This window comes from Gekko japonicus, unplaced genomic scaffold, assembly GCF_001447785.1.
Source record: "Gekko japonicus isolate JY-2015 unplaced genomic scaffold, Gekko_japonicus_V1.1 scaffold67, whole genome shotgun sequence".
In the NCBI taxonomy this organism is placed as follows: Eukaryota; Metazoa; Chordata; class Lepidosauria; order Squamata; family Gekkonidae; genus Gekko; species Gekko japonicus.
This window is the reverse complement of record NW_015161948.1, coordinates 863,799-885,243: the sequence shown is the minus strand read 5'-3', so window position 1 is coordinate 885,243 and position 21,445 is coordinate 863,799. Positions and strand designations below refer to the sequence as shown.

Genomic DNA, 21,445 nt, shown 5'->3' with positions numbered 1-21,445 from the left:
GTGTGTGTGTGTAAAGTGCCGTCAAGTCACAGCTGCCTTATGGTGACATCTCATAGGGTCTTTGAGTCCACCAGTGTACAGGGCTGATTTGCTATTGCCTGCCTCTGCACAACAACTCTGGACTTCTTGGTGGTCTCCCATCATACTAACCAGGGCTGACCATGCTTAGCTTCTCAGATCTGATGAGACTGGGCTAGCTTGGCTATCTAGGTCATGGCTTAACAGAATAATACCAGTGCTCTAACTGGAAATCTTTGAACACATTGAGCTCTACCTTTTTTTTTCAGGTCTGTTTCTAACTGCGCTTAAAACTCATTCCCCTCTACATTTTCATTACTTTTTCTTCCCCCTCCATCATAGTTGACAAAGCGCCATCCCTTTACTCTCAGTGCCACAAAAATACTAGTCACTAACCACTGTGCACAGTTTTAGCTGTGTACTCAAACTAAAACCCTTAAGGAACCCCAAAGTTACCTTCTGAATCGGGACAAGCCGGAGCAAATGTTTTGTTTATTCCCTCTGGATCCACCCCAACATCATGCAGGCATTCTGTCTCCTAACAAAAAAAATTCCTGAGGCAGGCCGGTAACGGCATCCACTCGGCCTTAGCTCAGTTCAGACAGAAACTAGCAAAGCCACAGACACATCGGCCCCCATTGACACAAACTCGTTTGGTTGTTACAGATATTAATAGACATAGTTGCTGCTGCCCCATCTTGGTGTTCTCTCATTTTCACCCATCATGCTGTGTAGGCTGCATCAAAGGGACTAAGAGAAACACCACACCTCATCGTGCAGGCTATTTGGAATGCTCTAAGTGTTGATGTTGCAGATATTTCCAGTCGGATGGCCCAGGCTAGCTTGATCTCATCAGATCTCAGAAGCTAAGCAGTGTCAGCCCTGGTTCATATTTGGATGGGAGACCACCAAGGAAGTCCAGGATTGTTACAGAGAGGAAGGCCTTGACAAACCACTGCCGTGGGTTTCTCGCCTTGAAAATACTATGGGGTTGCCATAAGTGGATTGCGACTTGATGGAACTTTCCACCCAATATATACTTACAGATTTTCTGTGAACATCACAATCCTACCAAAATGCCGCACTTAAGAACCCATTGACTGCAGTGGTAGAGTCAAGCATGTGATTCATGTGATACAGTACTTGCTGGAGAGTAAACCCCACTTAACACAGTGGCACTTGTTTCCAACTCTGCATTCACAGGATTGAGCTGTAAACTGTCCCCACAGTGAACTCCATGGGACTTAACAGTGCTTAACATCAGTAAGACTGTATTGCTGAGCTGGCTCTGATTGTCCTGGGGTCCTACTCAGTGTTCCCTCTAAGCTGAGTTAGTGTGAGCTAGCTCACAGTTTTTTAGCTTCCAGCTCACAGATTTTTGTCTTAGCTCAGGAAGGACGGCTCCCGAGCAAACTGATTTATGCAGTCCCCAAATCCCTCGCTCACAACTTTAAGGCCCGTAGCTCACAAAGTAGAATTTTTGCTCACAAGACTCTACAGCTTAGAGGGAACATTGGTCCTACTATATCTTGTGTCCTAGAAATGAGGTAGGCTGAACATTAACATAACATACATTATAATTTACCAGAGCAGAAACAAATACATTTTACACATTTTGCTAAGTTTGCTATTTCATCTCAAATATGGAGTGCAAAAATTTCACATTTGAATGAAATTCTAATTTTTGAATAGTTTCAAGTTGGAAATTTGAATGCTTTGGGCTTGCTGGCATCTCTTGGTAGTTTTTGGCAGGCATCAGATATGAAATCACACAAGCTGCCAATAAAAAATACTTTTGCATGTCATCCATCAAATGCCATTACTTTACAAACACTGAAATCAATCATCATAGGATGTTACATACACATATGGGTATCAAATATTTGATAGATATCCAGCAAGTATTTGAGTATTCAGAGAACATTGCGAAAGTCGACAGCATAATGCGCCATGAATTATTCTTGACTTTAGACATGGCAATAGAGCTGGGTGGATCAGATGTTCTCAATTTTTTATCAAAAGACGGGGAAGACAGGTTAAAAACCGGGCAGTTTATCTAGCAACTCAGTACAAATGAAGAGATTTTTAAAAAAGGAACAAACTAACATACCACTGGAAAATTCCCGTGCAAACGCCAGGGACACCAAGAAGAGAGGTAAGCCCACTGTGACAAACTTCACAATACGGTCACACGATAACTCCAAGCGAAGTCCTTTTGCCCTGGAACCTTTAGGGTCCGGAAGCAAAGCATCTGAGAGCATGTACTCGCCAGCGGTGTGTGCGATAGACATGATTGCTTGGGACGGCTTGAGCTCCGAGAAGTGAAGAGGGAAATGCTACTGCAGTTTGCTCTCAACCAGCACCTAAGCAACAGTTTGATCTTGCTTGTCGAACTGAAAGCTTCATTTGTAGGGCATTAAGTACTGGACAGTTGTAAAATAACAGCTTTAGCAGCAAAATAACAGCTCTGGCTGTTTGCTAAACCAAATTATAATTACAAGGCAGCCTTTCCCCTGCAAGACAATCATTGCCATTGGTCCCAGAAATAGAGCAGCATGCAGAGCGGCACTGTGATCGCTGGGCACACCGTGTTCCTTGGCCTGCCACAGGCATAGTGAGGCGAGGCTGGGCCTTTGTGGTTTTACATCCCTCTTTCATAAGCAGATGTATTTCAAGCAGCCCGTTGTAAGGGGTGCGGTTTTGTTGGTACCTCCAGGAATACAGGAGAGCGGGCTTGGGGGAAGAGCTGGTAAAATGGGGCATCATCGGCCTAGCTCTCATATACAGAGGGAGGGGCACACTCGGAACCTGACACAGGGATGCAGAGAATATTTTTAGCCAGATGGTTTCCCCCCCTGCTGCTTGTGGTGGGATTGGCAAAGCTTTTTCCATACTTGGTTATCAAGACATGTTTCAGTTTCAGGAGGATGGCCGTGCTGGTCTGCAGTAGAAGAGCTAGATTTGCGTCTAGTAGCATCTTCAGAGCCCAACAAGCTTCTTTTCTCAGATAGGGAACTTTGGCTCTCAAAAGATCACACCCTCAAAATTTTGTTGGTTTCTGGGACACTACTGGACTTTAATCAAGACATGTTTCATCTGCTCTAGCTCTTTACTAGAAAATCTAATGAAGGATGAGGTAAAGGTTTCCCTTGCTCGAAAGCCAGTCGAATCCAACTCTAGGGGGTGGTGCTCATCTCCGTTTCCAAGCTGAAGAGCCAGCACTGGCCGAAGACGTTTCTGTGGTCATGTGGCCGGCATGACTAAACGCCAAAGCGCACGGAACGCTGTTACCTTCCCACCGATGTGGTACCTATTTATCTACTTGCAATTTCTTGCTTTCGAACTGCTAGGTTGGCAGGAGCTGGGGTCAGAGATGGGAGCTCACTCCATCACACGGCACTTGGGTCTTGAACTGCTGCATTACCGACCTTCCGGTCTGCAGTTCAGCGTCTTAACCACTGAGCCACCACAGCCCCACCCTAATGAAGGTTGGCAGGAAACAATTCAGAGGACACTCATAAACCGGGGCTGGCCCAACCGTATAGTTGAACTAGGTGGCTGCCTAGATGTCAAAGCAGACAGAAGTGGATTTCTGTATTAAAGATATCTTATTAATATGTTTATTTATAATTTTAATAATTAAAAAATTAATATGTACAAATTATAAAACAGTGCATGTTACCTTGTAATTGTACAATGTGGCACTATACACAGTATTCACATTGTAGAATGTGGCAGCATATGCAAATACAGTGAAAAGGTGTTGCTGCATAGTTTCAAAGGAATGGGAATGTGGTTTGGCAGCAGTGTCATACTCAGAGGCCCAGTGCCGGCCAGTCATACAGCTGAGTCTGTAGTACTTGCCACATGACAAGCTGGGATCCCAAAAAGTTCATTCTAGACTCCTCATTTTTCTCTATATTGAATGGAAGGAGGGCAAGTCTGTCTAGTGTATCATAGACTGCCTAGTGTACCAAAAACCTTTGGGCCAGCCCTGACACAAAGTTCTCTACTGCTGTTATTTCTCCGCTGAATTTGATTCGTCTATTCACAAGCATGACACAGTCAAACAGGCAAGACTGTATGTATGTTTTACTTCCCTCATTTCATTTACAGATTGAAGCAAACTATCCCAATACATATTGCTGGGAACAGTGTATGGCTGTAATGTCTGGTCAGCCCGGGGGTCATTTCGTAGAAAAAGAGCTAGGGGAACTCATTAGCATATGCCACACCCACCAGAAGTGTTTCATAAGGCCACACACCCCACCCCCAACGGTCCCGGCCGCCGCCGCCGCCCTTGCAGCTCTACTGCCGAACCCCATGAGGGGCCCCTTTGCCATGTGCCCCCCCCCCGTACCTCACCGGGGGAACTGCGTTCCCGCACGTTCCCCCCCCGAAATGACCTCTGGGTCAGCCTCACATGTCAAATGTTGTATAAAATAGCAAAGAATTTACGAATCCCCAGTTGCACCCCACTCCTGTAATATTGCTTGAGGTTGCAATGGCATTCCACCAAAGCAAGCAGCATCTTAAGCTTCTCTCTTTGGCATCAAAAGTATCACCCCATGTGACCTCTGCAGCTGCATACAGATGCCTCCAATTAAAAGATGCATCAGCTCAGCACTTGCAGTCCCCACAGTCGGGCGTTCTCGTCTGTAACGGCCCGTACGACCAAGAGGCAGATCGATGGCTAGCACAGACCGATCAGTCTGTACAGCTGCCTCCTGGCAACACAGTGAGCACATCCTGGGGTGATTCCTGCTCTGTACTGCAAAGTGAAACTGGAAAGCACCAAAACCATTCAAAAACCCCTTCTCTGGAGATCTGCACAAACCTTGACTTCTAAGGCAATCTTTGCCATTCGTCCTAGTGCCCCTCTGAATCCTTCTCTCCCAGATGGAATTCAGTCCCGTTGATCTCTTTCCTGCACGTGGGAATATGGAGCATTTTTTAAGGCTTGAACTGGATCGTGTCTAATTTGTACAGGTGAAAGGTGAGGCTTCTTAAGATGCGGAAGTCTTTGTTCAGTATCATACCAACAGCTAACGCCCCAAGGTCCTGTACAGCTCTTTTTCTAGATAAACATCAGTGTTCCCTCTAAGCTGAGTTAGTGTGAGCTAGCTCACAATTTTTTAGCCTCCAGCTCACATTTTTGTCTTTGCTCAGGAAGGATGGCTCCAGAACAAATTAATTTATGCAGTAGCCAAATGCCTCACTCACTTTAATGCCAGTAGCTCACAAAGTAGAATTTTTGCTCACAAGACTCCACAGCTTAGAGGGAACATTGATAAACATACGTACATATCCTTGGCTATTTCTATTAGCAGCCAAAATTCTGGAAACTGTCATGAGGAAGGTGGCTCATGCTTCCTAGTACTAAATGTTTTCACTCTGCCAGTGATTCAGCTGCATTGTCTGCGCCAAAGAGATTTGCCTAGTTTGTAGCAAAACAAGATCAGAGCTGTGTGCCATTTAATTTGGATCCAATAATTTATCTGGATTCTTCAAATCTGTCTTGCCTGCTTGCAATTATTTGTAAATTTGGGAGCGGCAAATAGCCTCTCCACTATCCTGCTTGCTTGGTCAGAAATATTTTTTCCATCTAAGGTACCTTTTCATTCAATAAGACTTTCACTGAACAACTTTTCCACACAATACAGGCCACAAAGAAACCTATAGACCACCTGCTCCAACCGTCTTGTGACAGTCCCACCTATATGTGCCTCGCTACAATTCATACCACCATAGGACAAAAGCAATGCAGATTTGCAGAAAGGTGCTTGCAAAGCACACACAACATGGCTGTAAGTGTAATATTACAGTGGTGCTGCATTTCATCTTTGTTACTCCTGTTTAGCAATGACAAACAGGACTGGGACTTAAGAGAATGTGTGCAGTGTGGAATTTTATTTTTGCAATGCTTGATGTTTTATGGCACCAAGTTTGTGGGGAAATGCAATAATGACATAATGGTGGGAGATGGCAGAGTTGTCAGTCCAGGGCCCTGCTGCATTAAAAGTCCATTCGTCCCAGGTTTAACTGAGTTACTCCACGTATAGAGCAAATCAGCAGATACGGCTGTACACTGTACTTCTATCCTGCTTGCTTGGTCAGAAATATTTTTTCCATCTAAGGTACCTTTTCATTCAATAAGACTTTCACTGAACAACTTGTCTTCCACACAATACAGGCCACAAAGAAACCTATAAACCACCTGGTCCAACCACAAAACCGTCTTGTGACAGTTCCACCTATATGGGCCTCGCTACAATTCATACCACCATAGGACAAAAGCAATGCAGATTTGCAGAAAGGTGCTTGCAAAGCACACACAACATGGCTGTAAGTGTAATATTACAGTGGTGCTGCATTTCATCTTTGTTACTCCTGTTTAGCAATGACAAACAGGACTGGGACTTAAGAGAATGTGTGCAGTGTGGAATTTTATTTTTGCAATGCTTGATGTTTTATGGCACCAAGTTTGTGGGGAAATGCAATAATGACATAATGGTGGGAGATGGCAGAGTTGTCAGTCCAGGGCCCTGCTGCATTAAGAGAAAAAGTCCATTCGTCCCAGGTTTAACTGAGTTACTCCACGTATAGAGCAAATCAGCAGATACGGCTGTACACTGTACTTTCAATACGGGAGAGCCACACTCCCCCCACCAAGACCACATGTATATATTTTAAGGATCCACAGCCAACTGTGCTTGTCCACAGTAATGCAGTCACAAAAGCAAAATCCTTTTGCACACTACAAGCAATATTGTTGGCACACGACAGAGGTATAAAACAGCGTCAATTTTTTAAAAAGTAATAGCTCAGGTTGCATTTAGATAAGACAGCAGGAGACCCATGACTGAACCCTTCAGTTCTTTGGAGTAACCAGCGGCCTTGTGGAGGAGGGGGAGGACTGGTACTGGGGGAAAGTAGTATTCCAATGCAAACCCACTACTTGGAACTGCTATGCATTTCCCACCAATGGCAAATAGCAGCACGGAGGGGGAATCTGAATCAGAAAAATGGTTTTGGCAAAGGGGTTAAGCCCCTCCTTGCTAGCACCCCAGCTCTATCTGAATCAAGTGTTGCATGGCTGCCTGAAACCTTCCCTCTTCGCTAGCAGGACAGAATGTTTATTAAGTCTCACAGCTAATAGACTTATTGGCTTACAGCAGGGGTCCCCAAACATTTGGAATGTGTCTGCAGGCCAAAATGGCTGCCACAGGAGGCGGAGCTAGCCACGAAATGATTGCCCCAGCTTAACTTCAGTAAAACAGTGTGGTAGCAGCAGCTGCCAAAGCAACATTGCACAGCCAAACAAATCAGAAGTCTTGCTAGGCAAAAGCCATACTAGGCCCACCTGCTTTCTCAAAACACTTAGCGGATGCCAGAAAAGGTGTTGACAGGCACCATGGCACCCATAGACACCGTGCTGAGGACCCCTGGCTTGGAGGGTCTCACAAGTTGTGCTGCATTAGGAGCATTGGTGGTGCAAAGTGCCCTCAAGCTGCAGCTGACTTGCAGCAAGCCTGCAGGATTTTCAAGGCAAGAGACGAACAGAGGTGCATTGCCTGCCCCTGCATAACGTCTGTGTTCTTCCTTGGCGGTCTCTCATCCAAGTACTAACCAGGGCTGACCCTGCTTAGCACTCGAGATCTGACGAGATCGGGCTCTTCAGGCTGGGCCATCTGACTGGGATTCCTGACTTGTACGCGTAATGCATCTGACAGTCATTTTGATACCAGAAGCCCATGAATCTTCAAATAAGTTAGCCTTGCTGACCGTCCAAACTCCAGACCTTGGAATTGCCACTTCTGGTCTCCTCAAGCTGGGTACCAAGATTCTCCAGCTGGCTGCCCGCTTTGAAAGAAGAGATTGCACATAGGAAAGACAGTTAACTTAAGGCTTGGGGGAAAGGATGGAAGTAAGCTTGGGAATCCTTTCAGAAACGATATGGGATTCCAGACTCTCTCTCTCTACCTCGATTAGATTACACCCACTCAGCACATGCCAGGTTATTTATTCCAAAGAATAATCAGTTTGAATTGGATTGGGATTCATATGCCTCCTGACTTGCACGCGTAATGCATCTGACAGTCGTTTTGATACCAGAAGCACATGAATCTTCAAATAAGTTAGCCTTGTTGACCGTCCAAACTCCACACCTCTGGTCTCCTCAAGCTGGGTACCAAGATTCTCCAGCTGGCTGCCCGCTTTGAAAGAGGAGACTCTCTCCTGCTCCACATCTGGCCACTGCAGGGGTCTCAACCGCTTTGCAGCTTGTTTTACCAGTATTACGAGAATGTCCAGCAAAGCCATTTTCCCAGTAAAGGCTTTGCTCACTTATCCTCCGCCTCCGGAAACTCCAGGTTCAAGCGTTTTAAGGAGCGAGAGAAGAATCGGGGGGGTCTGCAGACTAAATGGATTTTCTTCTCCTCCTCTCCCTCAGGCAGGGTCAGTTCACAGGCATGCAGGTGAAGGGGGAGGTAACGGACTTTGACCTGTTCCAGACCCAGTCTCTTCAGTGCCTTACCGGGAAGCTTCTGTTTAATAATATGAAGGAAAAGAGAGTGGTGAATTAACTGAATAGCCATCATCATTAGAGTCTCTTTTGAAGATATGAGAAGAGCCTTGCTGGATCTGACCCAACTGTCCACTGTTATGTTTCCCACAATGGCCATGCAGATACTGATGGGAAGCCCCCAAGTGAGGTATGACAGCAACAGCTTTCCCCATGGCTGCTTCCGTAGTATCCTGCCTCTGAATGGGGAAGTTTCCTTTTGCCATCATTGCTAATAGCCACTGTCCTCCATGAATTTTGTCTAGTCTCTTAAAAGTTATCCAGATAGTAATACTGCTATGAAGGCTAATTGAGTATATTTACTTATTCAAATATTTTCTCAGTTCACAGGCATGTAGGTGAAGGGGGAGGTAACGGACTTTGACCTGTTCCAGACCCAGTCTCTTCAGTGCCTTACCGGGAAGCTTCTGTTTAATAATATGAAGCAAAAGAGAGTGGTGAATTAACTGAATAGCCATCATTAGAGTCTCTTTTGAAGATATGAGAAGAGCCTTGCTGGATCTGACCCAACTGTCCACTGTTATGTTTCCCACAATGGCCATGCAGATACTGATGGGAAGCCCCCAAGTGAGGTATGACAGCAACAGCTTTCCCCATGGCTGCTTCCCTAGTATCCTGCCTCTGAATGGGGAAGTTTCCTTTTGCCATCATTGCTAACAGCCACTGTCCTCCATGAATTTGTCTAGTCTCTTAAAAGTTGTCCAGATAGTGATATTGCTATGAAGTAAGGTTAACTGAGTATATTTACTTATTCAAATATTTTCATCCCACTTTTCTCTCCAATGAGGACCCAAAGCACCTTGCGAAATATATTAAAAAATTTAAATAATCAAAACCTTATCCTGGGCTACCTCTGCCAGGCAGCAAGCCTTTTCACGTTGGATCTCCAGTTATGTTTCATTCAATAAAAAGGTTACTTTTCAGTTATGTTGGACTGCCAAGAAATTAGGGGGGAAATCAGAGAAGCCAAAAATCTCAAATGCTGCAGATGTTGTGATCCTCATGTGGCTATAGATGGGAAACTGAGGAAGCCATGAGCAGTTTTACAGATGCACCTCTAGATACAAACTTCATAGTTAAGACAGAACATGTTTTGAAATGGATCACAATGGACTCTTGGCTCAGAGTCCGTAAGTTTAGGGAATTACTGACATTATGCTCTTCGTATGGGGCCAAACAGATCTTTGAATGGAACAGAACAGCAGGATGTGACCATGCCAGCCAACATTCTAGAATCTGACTATGCCAGGCCATGAATTACCCACAGCTGAGATACACTGATGTTTTATCCCACCATCAATGGCTCTTCTCATCATTCATCTCTTACCTGTGGTGCCAACTTGCTCCAGTGTGAGTACTTGTGGTCTCCAAGGACTGGACAGCCCAAGCCATATGCTAAGTGGACTCTGAGCTGGTGTTTCACTCCTGTGTACAGAGCAAAAGGGAAAAGTGAGGGAAATCATTTTCAGAAAGCCACATCTTAGGTATAACAGGAAAGCATATCTGCCTTATCATTTCTTGGCAACTGGCTCCATAGATGGTCATTTCTTAGCAACTGGCTCCATATACTGACTACCTCTAGAGGAGGTGTCCCGAGCCTGCAGGAGCCTTTGGAATTCTGACACAGGGTGGTGCATGCAATTACAAAAGGGCTGCCGCAGGAGGCATGGCCAACTACTAAATGTCAAGGAATTAGGTTATGCATAACTTAAACAGTAGCAATATTTCAGGAAGAGGCTCTTTTAAAAGCCTTTTAAAATTAACACAATAAAACATATTTTAAAAGCCTTTTAAAATTAACATAATGTTTAAAAACATTCTCTTCCATACACACAGAGTAATACAGTGAAGCTTCTGGTGCTGTTGCAGCAGCTGTTGCTGAAGCAACACCTAAAATATCTGCACAGCTAATGAGATCTCTGATGGTGAATCAGCAGCTCTGCTGGGCAAAAGCCCTATCTGGTCCTGCCCACTTTCGAAGAACATTTGGTGGGCACCAGGGAAGGTGCCAATGGGTGCCATGATGCCGCGACATTGGGGGCCTCCTCTAGAGAGAAGGCTGGGTCAGCTGTCAATCCTAACAGAGGAAAGTGGGTAATCAAAAAGGCACAATATACCTACTGGAGCAAAACACACACACTCCAAAATCAACCAGAAAGTTTCAAGTTGACTGCATTTCTGTACTAGTAACACAGCAGAAGAAGCAAAATCATCAGGCTCCCAGACACCCAGTAAATCAGCAGAATGTACCCAAAGCCACTTGACCCAGAGCAGTTACTGAATTTTTGGGTGCCTTTTACAGAAACAGTACAGAAGTCACCCACCAAAGAGTGATCAACACACGGCTTTACCTGTGACTGGCTGGAGTTTAAGGAGGGAACAAGAAGAAGCGCTACTCAGAACTCGGTAGCGGGTCACTGCCACGTGGGCATCTCTATGCTGCCGTACTTTGAATGTTTTCCCATGCTCGTGGGAAATGCGATAGTTTGGAGCAAGTGTCATCTAGGGCGAAGAAAGAGAACTAGATTAATCAGAGTGCAACTGCTCATCACTCAGAAACTGCCCCCCACAGCCAATAACATTTGACAGTTAAGCATGGTCACAGCAGATGGAAAGCAGAGACTGCAGACAAGAGGAAAAGAATGGGGAGTTTATCAGCCGGCATATACAGTCCCATCCTCGCTTCCCTTGCATCAAGTGACTTGGGCGGAACTTGTTAACAGACCTTGTGACTTTGCGCAATGAAACTGATGCCCTCGACTTGACAGTATGGTGCTGTAGGACATCCTGATTGGTGCCCAGTCTCACCTTGGAAACACCTGCTCCCCCATGCGACATCAAGGATAACACCGTCCACCACTGGCACAGTTCTGGTAGTCCAACCAGAAACTGACATGGACTGAAAAGCACTCAAGAGTGATACAGTGTTTTCTGGATCTGGGAAAGCTGCTGCAATATTGACTGTGTTGAGATTCACTGGAGCAACACATGTATGCTGAAGTGCTTAGGAACAAAAGGGATGTATTGGAAATCCTGGCTAAAACGAGCAAGAGGTTGCTGACGGGAACCCAACTCACTTTGAAGTGTGGCTGGTGGCTCTCCACCTCTTTCTCAATAATGGGAATCTCCACCACCCCGTCTGTTTGCTCTGGGGCTCCAACGCAGATCGCCCTGCCAAGATAACAAGACAGTGAAATTCCTTAGTCCGCTGCTGTGATGTCAGGCTCTCCTCGTAAGAGGAACAAGTGATCTAGGATTTCGCTCTCAGTAGGCACTGTGCCATCTTATTTATTTATTATTAATGTGTTTAAGATACTTTTATGCCACCTCTCCACCCAATCAGGTTGTGAACATAAAAACATTTACACAATTAAAAATCAAGTTATAATTGCAACATTTATTTTAAAACACACAAACTCATGGTTGACTGAATACACACATGAAACTGCCTTATACTGAATCAGACCATCAGGCGATCACAGTCAGTATTATCCACTCAGGCTGACGGCAGCTCTCCAGGGTCTCAGGTGGATGTCTTTCACATCACCTACTACCTAGTTCCTTTTAACTGGAGATGCCGGGGAATGAACCTGGGACCTTTCTCATACAAAACAGAATATCGGAGCTTCTCAAGTACAAAACTAGCTGAACTGCGCTAGGATTTCCCATACCAGTATTTCTTTTCCACTTGTCGGGTTCTGAATAGCTCCTGGATTCTATGTGCAGTTTCCTGGTCCCGTGCCAGCACCATCACACCCGTTGTTTCTTTGTCCAGCCGGTGGCAAAGATGCAGGGGTTCGGCTTTCATGCCATCCAACATCTTTGCCAGGATTGGCAGCACATCTGTGATACAGCTTTTAACCCCAGGACCACCTGGGAGGGAAAAACAGAAACTGTCCTTGTCACGTACTTTTCAAAAGAGATTTTGAATCAGTGGCTGCAGGAAACTTGCTCCCCACTACCAGAAAGTGCTCAGGTCCAAGCGCCCGGTGACTGCAGTGATGGGAATACCACTCAACCTATGAGCCGAGGATCAAGGGTCACTGGAAGGTAACTCCCAGCGAGACTATTTGCATAGACAGATCACCCAGCTAGATGTAAATGACTTAACTACTCTCCTCCCTGTTCGGCATTTTCAGACAGTTATAGTAGAACACATGGACTTTATAGAATAATAGTTATGAACAGTACATGTTAATTTACAAAAGGTTCTTGCAGTGTATATTTATTAGTTACTTGACTCTCCTAACACTGCAGCTCGGGTTGCTACAACCTCCAGGTGGGGCCTGGAGATATTCCAGAATTATAGCTGATCACCACATGACAGAAATTGTTTATCAGTGTGTGTGTGTGGGGGGAATGTTTGGGTCCCCCCCCCCCCAGAACATGGATTCTCTTACAGTTCAATTAAGCTCTATGGAGAGATTCCAGACAGGTAGCTATGTAAGTCTGATGCAGCAAAAACAAACAGGAGTCTTGTGGCTATTTAAAGATAAACCCGTTGTGGTTCCAATGCCAAGACAGATAGTTCAGAAAACAATAGTGATATCTGGGGAAATACAACAGGGGGCCTTGTGTTGTGTCTCCCTTTTGTTTCTTGTCTGGTAGGGAAGATATAAAAGGCCAGGAAGTGGCTGTTTCTTCACTGCGGAGACAACAGCAAGCTAAGGTTACAGCATCCAAGGTGATCACATTGACCAATTTTTGTAGCCAAAGAAGAGGAAGAGCTAAAACAAATGAAGCAGGTGTCAGTCAACACCTTCTGAATTATCTGGAAAACCAATCTGGGTGGCATAGAGAACATAGATATGAGGCAGTCATTGCTTAGAGAATGTTTAATCTACATTATGCGATCTCAGTGGTATGAATGGAAGAACTATCTGTGTTGGATTAAACCAACAGGCTGTCTACCCTCTAGCAGTGATCTGCCAGGCACCCTTATATGAAGCTGCCTTATTCAGAGCCAGACTGTTGGTGCAACAAGGTTGCTAACCTGTTAATTGTGATCTGCTTGTAACTTGCCAGCTTCCCAAGAGCAGTCTGTGGTGCTCCTCAAGTACTGATGGAGAACTAGCCAGGTGTGCCCCTGACTCCATCAGCTGAAGGGATAGAGTTCCCCCTATCAGCACTGTACGGTTGATGGAGCCAGGACATACTTCCAGTTCAGCTTCCTGTCAGCAATGCACAGCTAATGGAGTCACCTGTCTCTGGTTTCCCACTGTTGCTTCCTAGCATGTGTGGCTTTGCTTGTTCTGGTTGCTGAAACATGCTGCAACAGTGGTCAAGGAGGAAGCGAGTGCTGACAAGGAGGAGTGCCTGATTTTGTCCCCAGTTTTCAGTTAGGTAAGGGTAGATAATGGTTCTTTTAAAAACACTGAAATAGACGTATTACTGAAGTGCTTTCCCAAGCCCAGTAACCAGAAAGTGTCTGTTCTTATGCATATTTACTGCCCTATAATAAGTTCAGAGGATGGCAGAAGACAGGACGGCCTGGTGTGATGTGGCCCATGGGGTTGCGAAGAGTCAGACTCGACTGTGTGACTGAACAACATAATAACTTAGACCACTGGTCTAGCAGCACCCCAAAAATACTTAAGACCACTGGTCTAGCAGCACCCCAAAAAGTAAGGAGAGAACTAATCTACTCTGATGGGCAACTGCTCTCAAAAAAGGTCTTCCTCATTGCCTACTACCTGATCTTTTTACCTGGAGACACCAGGGATTGATCCCAGGACCTTCAGCATGTGAAGCACTGAGCCACAGGCCCACCCAACAATACAGAGCATCTCCTGTTGTATTTCCCAGTCTGATAACTGGAGCTCTCTGCACAACACCAGCAGCTATATCACTGTGATCCCACTCCACAGAATGAATCTGTATTTAATGTGTAGAACAGCCAGTGCAGATCTCTGAAACAGGCAAGGAGCAGATTCATGCATGAGCTCTTATCAAACCATCAAAGGCCTGATGCTCAAGCAGCACAGAGATAAACATGTGGATGGTTAGGGTGACCCTTCAGAATAACCAGCTTGCTGAAGACAGCTTTGATTGGCACGATAATGGGGAGTGCCTATCTCCCTGGGGAAAGATGGTTTCAATTAAGGGCTGACTATGGCGACCTGCTCTGCCTCTCCCTCCACCTTCCAGGAAACTGTCTGCTGGAAGGGAGTATCTGCCTGGAGAAAGGACTGGTTTTATCAAGGCAGACCTCTCGCTATCCGTTTCCCCTCCCCCCCTACACACTCTGATGGGTAGCAGTTGTGCTGTGTTTTGCAAATTTCATGTTTCTTTGTTACTGTAGGTGTAGGCTCTCCTTCCCCAGCTTCTAGTGAAGAAAAGATATTAAATGCTCAAATAAATAGGGCTACTGAAATAAACATTGTATTTTTCTCACCATGTACAGGAAGGCCATATGGCTTATTAATTACCACAATCTCTTTATTCTGGTACAGGATCCCATTTTTGAGTGCTTTGGCCAACACATTAGGATGAACCCGCTGTAGCTGTTGGCTGAGCTGAACAAGTTCATGCACGCGTCTCAGAAGTGGATCTTTTGGAACCTGTGAATAACCAGTGAGAAAAGGATACATAATTAAATAAATTCTTAGTTACCTTTTCATGATATTTTATATACAAGACAGAAAACAAGCATATACAAGTAAGTGATAACCTAAAAGAACTCTGCTTGAAAACTGTAAACTAGTGAATCCATAAACAGGGTATCAGAACTGCAGCATGGAAACATGGTTTCAGATTATACCATTCTTGCACCAGAGCTGGACAAGTCAATTCACAGTGCAACCCTATGCAGTTCCTTAATTTTAATGAGTTCAGACTTGCACTGTAAAATTTCTAGTTCAACGCTACATGGCAAAAGCATGCCAGTCTCTTCACCTCCCCCCACCATGAAAACACACTGAAAAGCACTATCTGGCACACAACCAATGACTTTGCATATACAGAGGTATATTTGAAGTGCTAATAATCAGAGTTCTATCCTGGCTTTCTTCAAGGACTTCACTGCAACATTCAGGATTCTCTCTTCAGTTTGATCCTTAGAACAAACCTGTGAAGTAGGTTAGGCTGACAGTGTGACTATCCCAATATCACCTAGTAAGCTTCACAGCCGAGTATTTGAACTGCCAACTTCTCAGTCATAGTTTGATAGTACAAACACAACACTGCAATATCCTATTTTTGGACAACTCTCTTTTCCTCCCCTAGGATGTCTTTACCCAAACAAAAGGGAAGATTTAAGTAAAGAAGAAGAGAGGTAGGTGGGGCTGAGAGAACTCTTTCGAGAACTGCTTTGTATGAACTTGTAACTGGCCCAAGGTCACACCAGCAGCTGCATACAGAGGAGTGGGGAATCAAACTCAGTTCTCCTAGATTAGTCCTAACCACTACACCAAACCTGTTCTCACAACAGTTACGAGTGTTGGATGTGCAAGACCCAGGTTCAAATCCCTACTCTACCAGGGAAGTTCATTGGGTGAGCTTCAGCCAGTCATTCAGCCTTCCCTACTTATTTGGGTTGCCAGGTCTGGGTTGGAAAATACCTGGAGACTTTGGAGGTGGATCCAGGAGAGGGCAGGGTTTGGGGAAGGGAGGGGCCTCAGCATGGTACAATGCCATAGAGTCCACCCTTCAAAGCAGCCATTTTCTCCAGGAGAACCTATCTCTGTCAGATGAAGATCAGTTGTAAAAGCAGGAGATCTCCAGGCCCCACCTGGATGGCAGCAAACCTACTACTAACAGTTGTTACGATAAAATGTAGCAACCCCGGTTTACTTTAGTAGTCTCCCAAAAGCAGGATGTAAATAAATACTTCCATGGTGATATAATCTGTAGACCATCAATTGCAGCGCAAATGAATACAGATGAGTTTTAAGAAACATGTAATGGGGAAGAAGTGGAGACAATGACCCTTGGTATAAGAACAGAGACATAAAAACTTTGGCTGTTTGGCGTAGTGGTTAACAGTGTGGACCCTAATCTGGGAGAACCAGGTTTGATTCCTCACTCCTCCAGATGCAGATGCTGGAGTGACCTCGGGTCAGTCACAACTTCCCTCAGAGTTGTTCTCTCACGAGCAGTCCTCAAAATAGCGCTCTCAGCCCCACCTACCTCACAGGGTGTCTGTTGTGGGGAGGGGAAGGGAAAGGTGTTTGTAAGCCGCTCTGAGACACCTTTAGGTAGTGAAGGGCGGGGTATAAATCCAATCTCCTCCTCTTCTTCCCTCTAGCCACAACAGTAGCACTTGCTATGAAATCCTAGGCACAGCTCCACCCTCGTGATTTTATAGGGTACACCTCTGCTTTGGGATTGCAGTTTTACAAACTTTAGAAATCCCATGGATGGAAGCAGCAGTGTTTCTACGGCAGAGTGCATGGTGGGAAATTTAATCCCTATTTAGCTCAATTAGTTGGTTTCTAATGCATGCCGGGAAAATCAGATTCGCTGCCGACCAACAGTCAGTTACTAACAGACTCACTTCCCGAGCTGGCTTTTTTTCCTGCTCCCGCTTCTGTGCACGTATTTTCTCCGCCAGCTGTTCCGCGGTGAGAGGGGCAGCCGCGCTTTGGCTGTGAGAGAAAAGCCGTCCTCCCGGCTTCACCGCAAAGCCCCCGACGCGCCACGCGACGCTCCCCCGAGCCGCCATCTTGTTTAGGGATCTTTGAGGCCGGGAACAAGGAGACGTTGGGAGGGCGTGGCCACGCTAGCTTCCCCTGTGCTCGTTCGCTCGCGGGTTACCAGCGCGGCAAATCAGAAAAGAAGTAGGCGGGCAATTGGAAGAAACGTGGCCAATGAACTCCTCAAAACATGAGGAGGTGGTTTTACAATCAGTTTGTGCTCCTCTAATGAGATTGTGGCACAAGACATAGCGTCGTCTTGTATTGATCGAAGAACGCCGGTTCAAAGCGGTAGGCGGGACAAAAGTATTAAAAGCCAATGATAATGCTAGGGCGGGAGCCTGTACAATAGGAAAGGCGTATTCCCAGAGGGGGCGGAGCTAGCGATAGGCCGTGGCATTTTTCGGTTTAAACGGCCGTTGAGCGGAGAGACAACAGTTGGGGCAGGAGAGCACGGAACGTAAGAGCGGCGTGAGTGAGTGTCGTATGGAGTCGTTTCTTGTCCTTGCTTTGAGCAGCCGTTTCGTGTCAGGGTTCCCTTTCAAGCTCCCCAGTAAGGGATTACCACAAAGGCTTTTATCGCATCTCCTTCCCTCCCTCATTTATAAATTGCTGTTCCATATATTTGTTTATGAAATTGTTTCTCTATGCTGTTTCTTACCCCCGGTGTCTGTTGTCGTCTACACGACAATCTTTACTTTTAATTTCACAACAGCCCTATGAGGTAGGTTAGGCTGAATGAAAATTCATGGCCCAAGGTCCCTCCCACCGGTTTTATAACTGAGTGAGGATTCGAACTCAAGTCTTTGCCCAGACCTTGTCTGATAACCTAAGCATTGGCTGTGAGATCTATAGTGCGGTCTTTTGCAAAAATTACTTCAATTTAAGCTCACTGACAGGGTTACTCTGTATAGTACTATTGTGCTAGTGAATGTATTCAGCTAAATAACAGAAAATGAAACGTCCAGATGCATATTTATTGTTAGTTAGATTATTTATATGCTGCCTGACTCCTTTAAAGAGTTGCTTGAGGTGGTGTAGGGTTAACAGCACAGCTGTAATTATAAAATGACAAAGCTCACAAAATTAAAGCACAATTTACAATGATGAAATCCACAGTCAATATCAGAATAGGAATTTAGTTTTAAGCATTCAACTATCAGAATGTATGCGTTTCTGGAGGGAAAGGCCTAGGGTATAGGTTTGGACAAACCATACTGTTTCTTTGTCTTTTCTCTCTAGTCTGTGTATAGAATTCTGCATCCTATGTAAGCTAAGTGACAGAGAAGAGGTTAAACGGTTCATTAAGGCTCCAAATCCTAAGCTTCTTTACCATGGTTAATGGTGTTTGGTCACATCTGTGCCATCTGCCCTGTTTATTTACTGAATTTTCTCCTGCTTGGTGGTTTATGGCAACTAAATTAAATCAGGCATCAGTTAAAAAATATGATCTTTGAAGTCTTGGATGGGTGCTTCTCTTATCTTCTTCCTCTGGTGTTGGCAGTTCTCATTTATGTCTCATCTTTCTTCCATTACAAGATTCAAGTCCGTATACGTAGGATTTCTGTAAGGTCTGCCATCCAAGCCAGTAAAGTTGTCACATCCCACACCTTCAGACCATACTCTATTGTTCCCCACACACAACAGTTTTAAGTTGTGTAAGCAACTTACAGTCAGAGATTGATCAGTACTGCCTGTATTATGCTTTAAGGCAGCAATAGTCTCGTACAAATAATAGCATGCAGTGTTCCTATATATATTTATTTATTTATACTTTAGATTTCTATACCGCTCCAAACCCCGAAGGGTCTCGGAGCGGTTTACACAGTTCCGAATTATCCCTAACTAAGGCCACATGTTTACAGGGGTCGGGGCTACCTATCGGCACCCAGGTGGCAGGGCTCGCTGTTCTCGGCTTGTTCCCGGGCAGTCTTTTTTTCGGGCGTCGGTGTTCCTATGTTCCTGGTGTCTCCGGTGTCCGGCGGCTTTCTTTCTAGGCGGGCTCCTCTAGTGCATGGTACATGTAGACTTACAGCCCAGCTAACATCCGATCCGGCTCCGCTGCGCCTGCGCACGTCACCACGTCCTCCTATGTCTCCGTCTCTGTCACTCCTATGAACTCAAACTTATTTCTGAGTAAATGTTCATGCTGCTTGTCCCACGAAGTTAGGGCAAAAAAAGCAATGGTTTTATGTTGCAGTATTAGCCACACAGCAGCAAACCTAATTACTCACAAGTAAATTTAGTGGGAGTTAATGCTAAATTAGTTATACATGCATTTGTTGTTCAGTCGCACGGTCGAGTCCGACTCTTCGCAACCCCATGGACCAGATCACGCCAGGCCTTCCTGTCTTCTGCCGTCCTCTGAAGTTTGCTCAACTTCATGTTCGTTGCATCTACGACACTGTCTAACCATCTCATCCTTTGCCGTCCCCGTCTTCTTTGACCTTCAATCTTTCCCAGCATCAGGGTTTTCTCCAGTGAGTGCTCCCTTCTCATTTGGTGGCCAAACTATTTGAGCTTCAGTTTCATTATCTGGCCTTCCAGGGAACAGTCAGGGTTGATTTCTTTTAGGATTGACTGATTTGATCTTCTTGCAGTCCAAGGGACTCTCAAGAGTCTTCTCCAGCACCATAGTTCAAAAGAATCTATTCTTCGGCGCTCGGCCTTCCTTATAGTCCAACTCTCGCAGCCATACATGACTACTGGGAATACCATTGCTTTGACCATGCGGACTTTTGTTGGCAGGGTGATGTCTCTACTTTTTATCATGCTGTTTAGGTTCGCCATCGCTTTCCTCCCAAGGAGCAGGCGTCTTTTAATTTAAAACCCCATGGACAGTATACATGCATGCACATCTGTAAAGGATGCCTAGTGAATACAATAGGAGTATAGGTGGGTAACTACCATAATGCAAAATCTGTTTGGGAACTGAACAAGAGTAATATACTGTAGTGTGCTACACTTGAGCAGAGGGAGAAAGAGGTGATGACTGTGGTACCACAAATAATATGAACTTGAATTTTAAACACAGGCCACACTGTTTTTGTGATGTAATTATTAGAGTGAACGTTTACAAAAGTGAATTTTGAATGTCTATTCTGTGTTTATTCCATTATTAGAATTATTCCATATTAGAATATGCTTGGTTCTATTGCTTCTCTCTTTATCAATAGTGTGTCTATAAGACTTCCGGTCGACGGAACAGCAATGGCGGATGCTCTCCTCACAACGGAGGAGGGTGAATCGCACACCAGCGGCCTGGAGGGGTGCCACCTCAAGTGACACCCCCGTGGAGCCTTTGCGATAGGCTCCAGGCCAGGGGGCTTTTGAGGGGTAGCCTCTTCAATGGCGTAATGCCGGAGAATTGAGGCTCCCCTCCGCCCCGACGGTCCAGTTGCTGAGTGGCCTTCGGGCATAAGCTGGACTGACCGGGACAAGCGCCAGAGATCAAGCGGAATGGCGTAAAACCGAGCATGGTCAGATAAACTGGCCAACAATGAACGTGAGTTCTGAATAAAAACAGATTAGTTTGAAAAGTGATTTCCCCCCCTCGCGATTGGAAACAGATTGCAAAGAGGGACGCCTCTTTTGTGAATGAGCAGTTAAGACACGAAGGGAGAGGGGAGGAAGTAAACCGAAAGTGTTTTGAGAGACTTATCTGAATTGCGAAGTCGTTTGGCGAGTTTTCCGAGTCGTGGGGAAGCGGCAGAAACTGTAAACAAAACGGGAAAGATGGCAGCACAGCAGAGAAAGTTTAAAACGAAGCCGGGCGGGCAGAGTCCGAGATCAGAAGAGGGAGCAGATGTCCTCAAACTCCTGGCGGATATGCTCAAGCCGGTGATGGAACAACTCGATGGTATTAACCAGCAATTGACTGTGATGAATAAAAACTTTGCGGCACAGCAGCTTCAGCTGAACGAGACGGAGAAAAAAGTGGAGCAGGCAAACGAGAAAATTAAAGAGATTGACACCACAAGTAAGAAGTTGAAGAAAAGGATGGGAGAGGTGGAAATGAAGCAGAATTGCCAAGAGAATCGAGTCTTGCAGCTTCAGATGGAAAAAGCTAACATGATTCTCAGGTTTCAGGGGGTTCCTGAAACGGATCGGGAAGACTTTAAGAGGGTGCTCAGTGAGATCATCGCTCCAGTAGTAGGTTTAACAGCGGATGAACTGGTAAACGAAATGGAGACAGCCTATAGGGCTATAT

General features: G+C 45.3%; 2 protein-coding genes across 2 annotated transcripts in view; both read right to left on the bottom strand.

Annotated features, from left to right (window-relative positions):
* PANX3 (pannexin 3) overlaps positions 1-2,309 on the bottom strand; it is a 12,337-nt gene extending 10,028 nt beyond the window's left edge. Inside the window, exon 1 of the mRNA XM_015429388.1 lies at positions 2,129-2,309. Coding sequence (XP_015284874.1) covers positions 2,129-2,309 — 181 coding nt within the window. The remainder of the gene's footprint in view (positions 1-2,128) is intronic.
* A 5,599-nt stretch (positions 2,310-7,908) lies between these two features.
* Positions 7,909-17,274, bottom strand: RPUSD4 (RNA pseudouridylate synthase domain containing 4). The gene is made up of 7 exons (XM_015429402.1): positions 17,097-17,274; positions 14,997-15,162; positions 12,274-12,475; positions 11,680-11,773; positions 10,954-11,104; positions 9,930-10,027; positions 7,909-8,564 (listed from the first exon to the last, which is right to left on the bottom strand). Exons 1-7 carry the CDS (start codon positions 17,262-17,264, stop codon positions 8,361-8,363), a joined length of 1,083 nt encoding a protein of 360 aa, XP_015284888.1. The 5' UTR covers positions 17,265-17,274; the 3' UTR covers positions 7,909-8,360.
* Between the last annotated feature and the right edge of the window lie 4,171 nt (positions 17,275-21,445).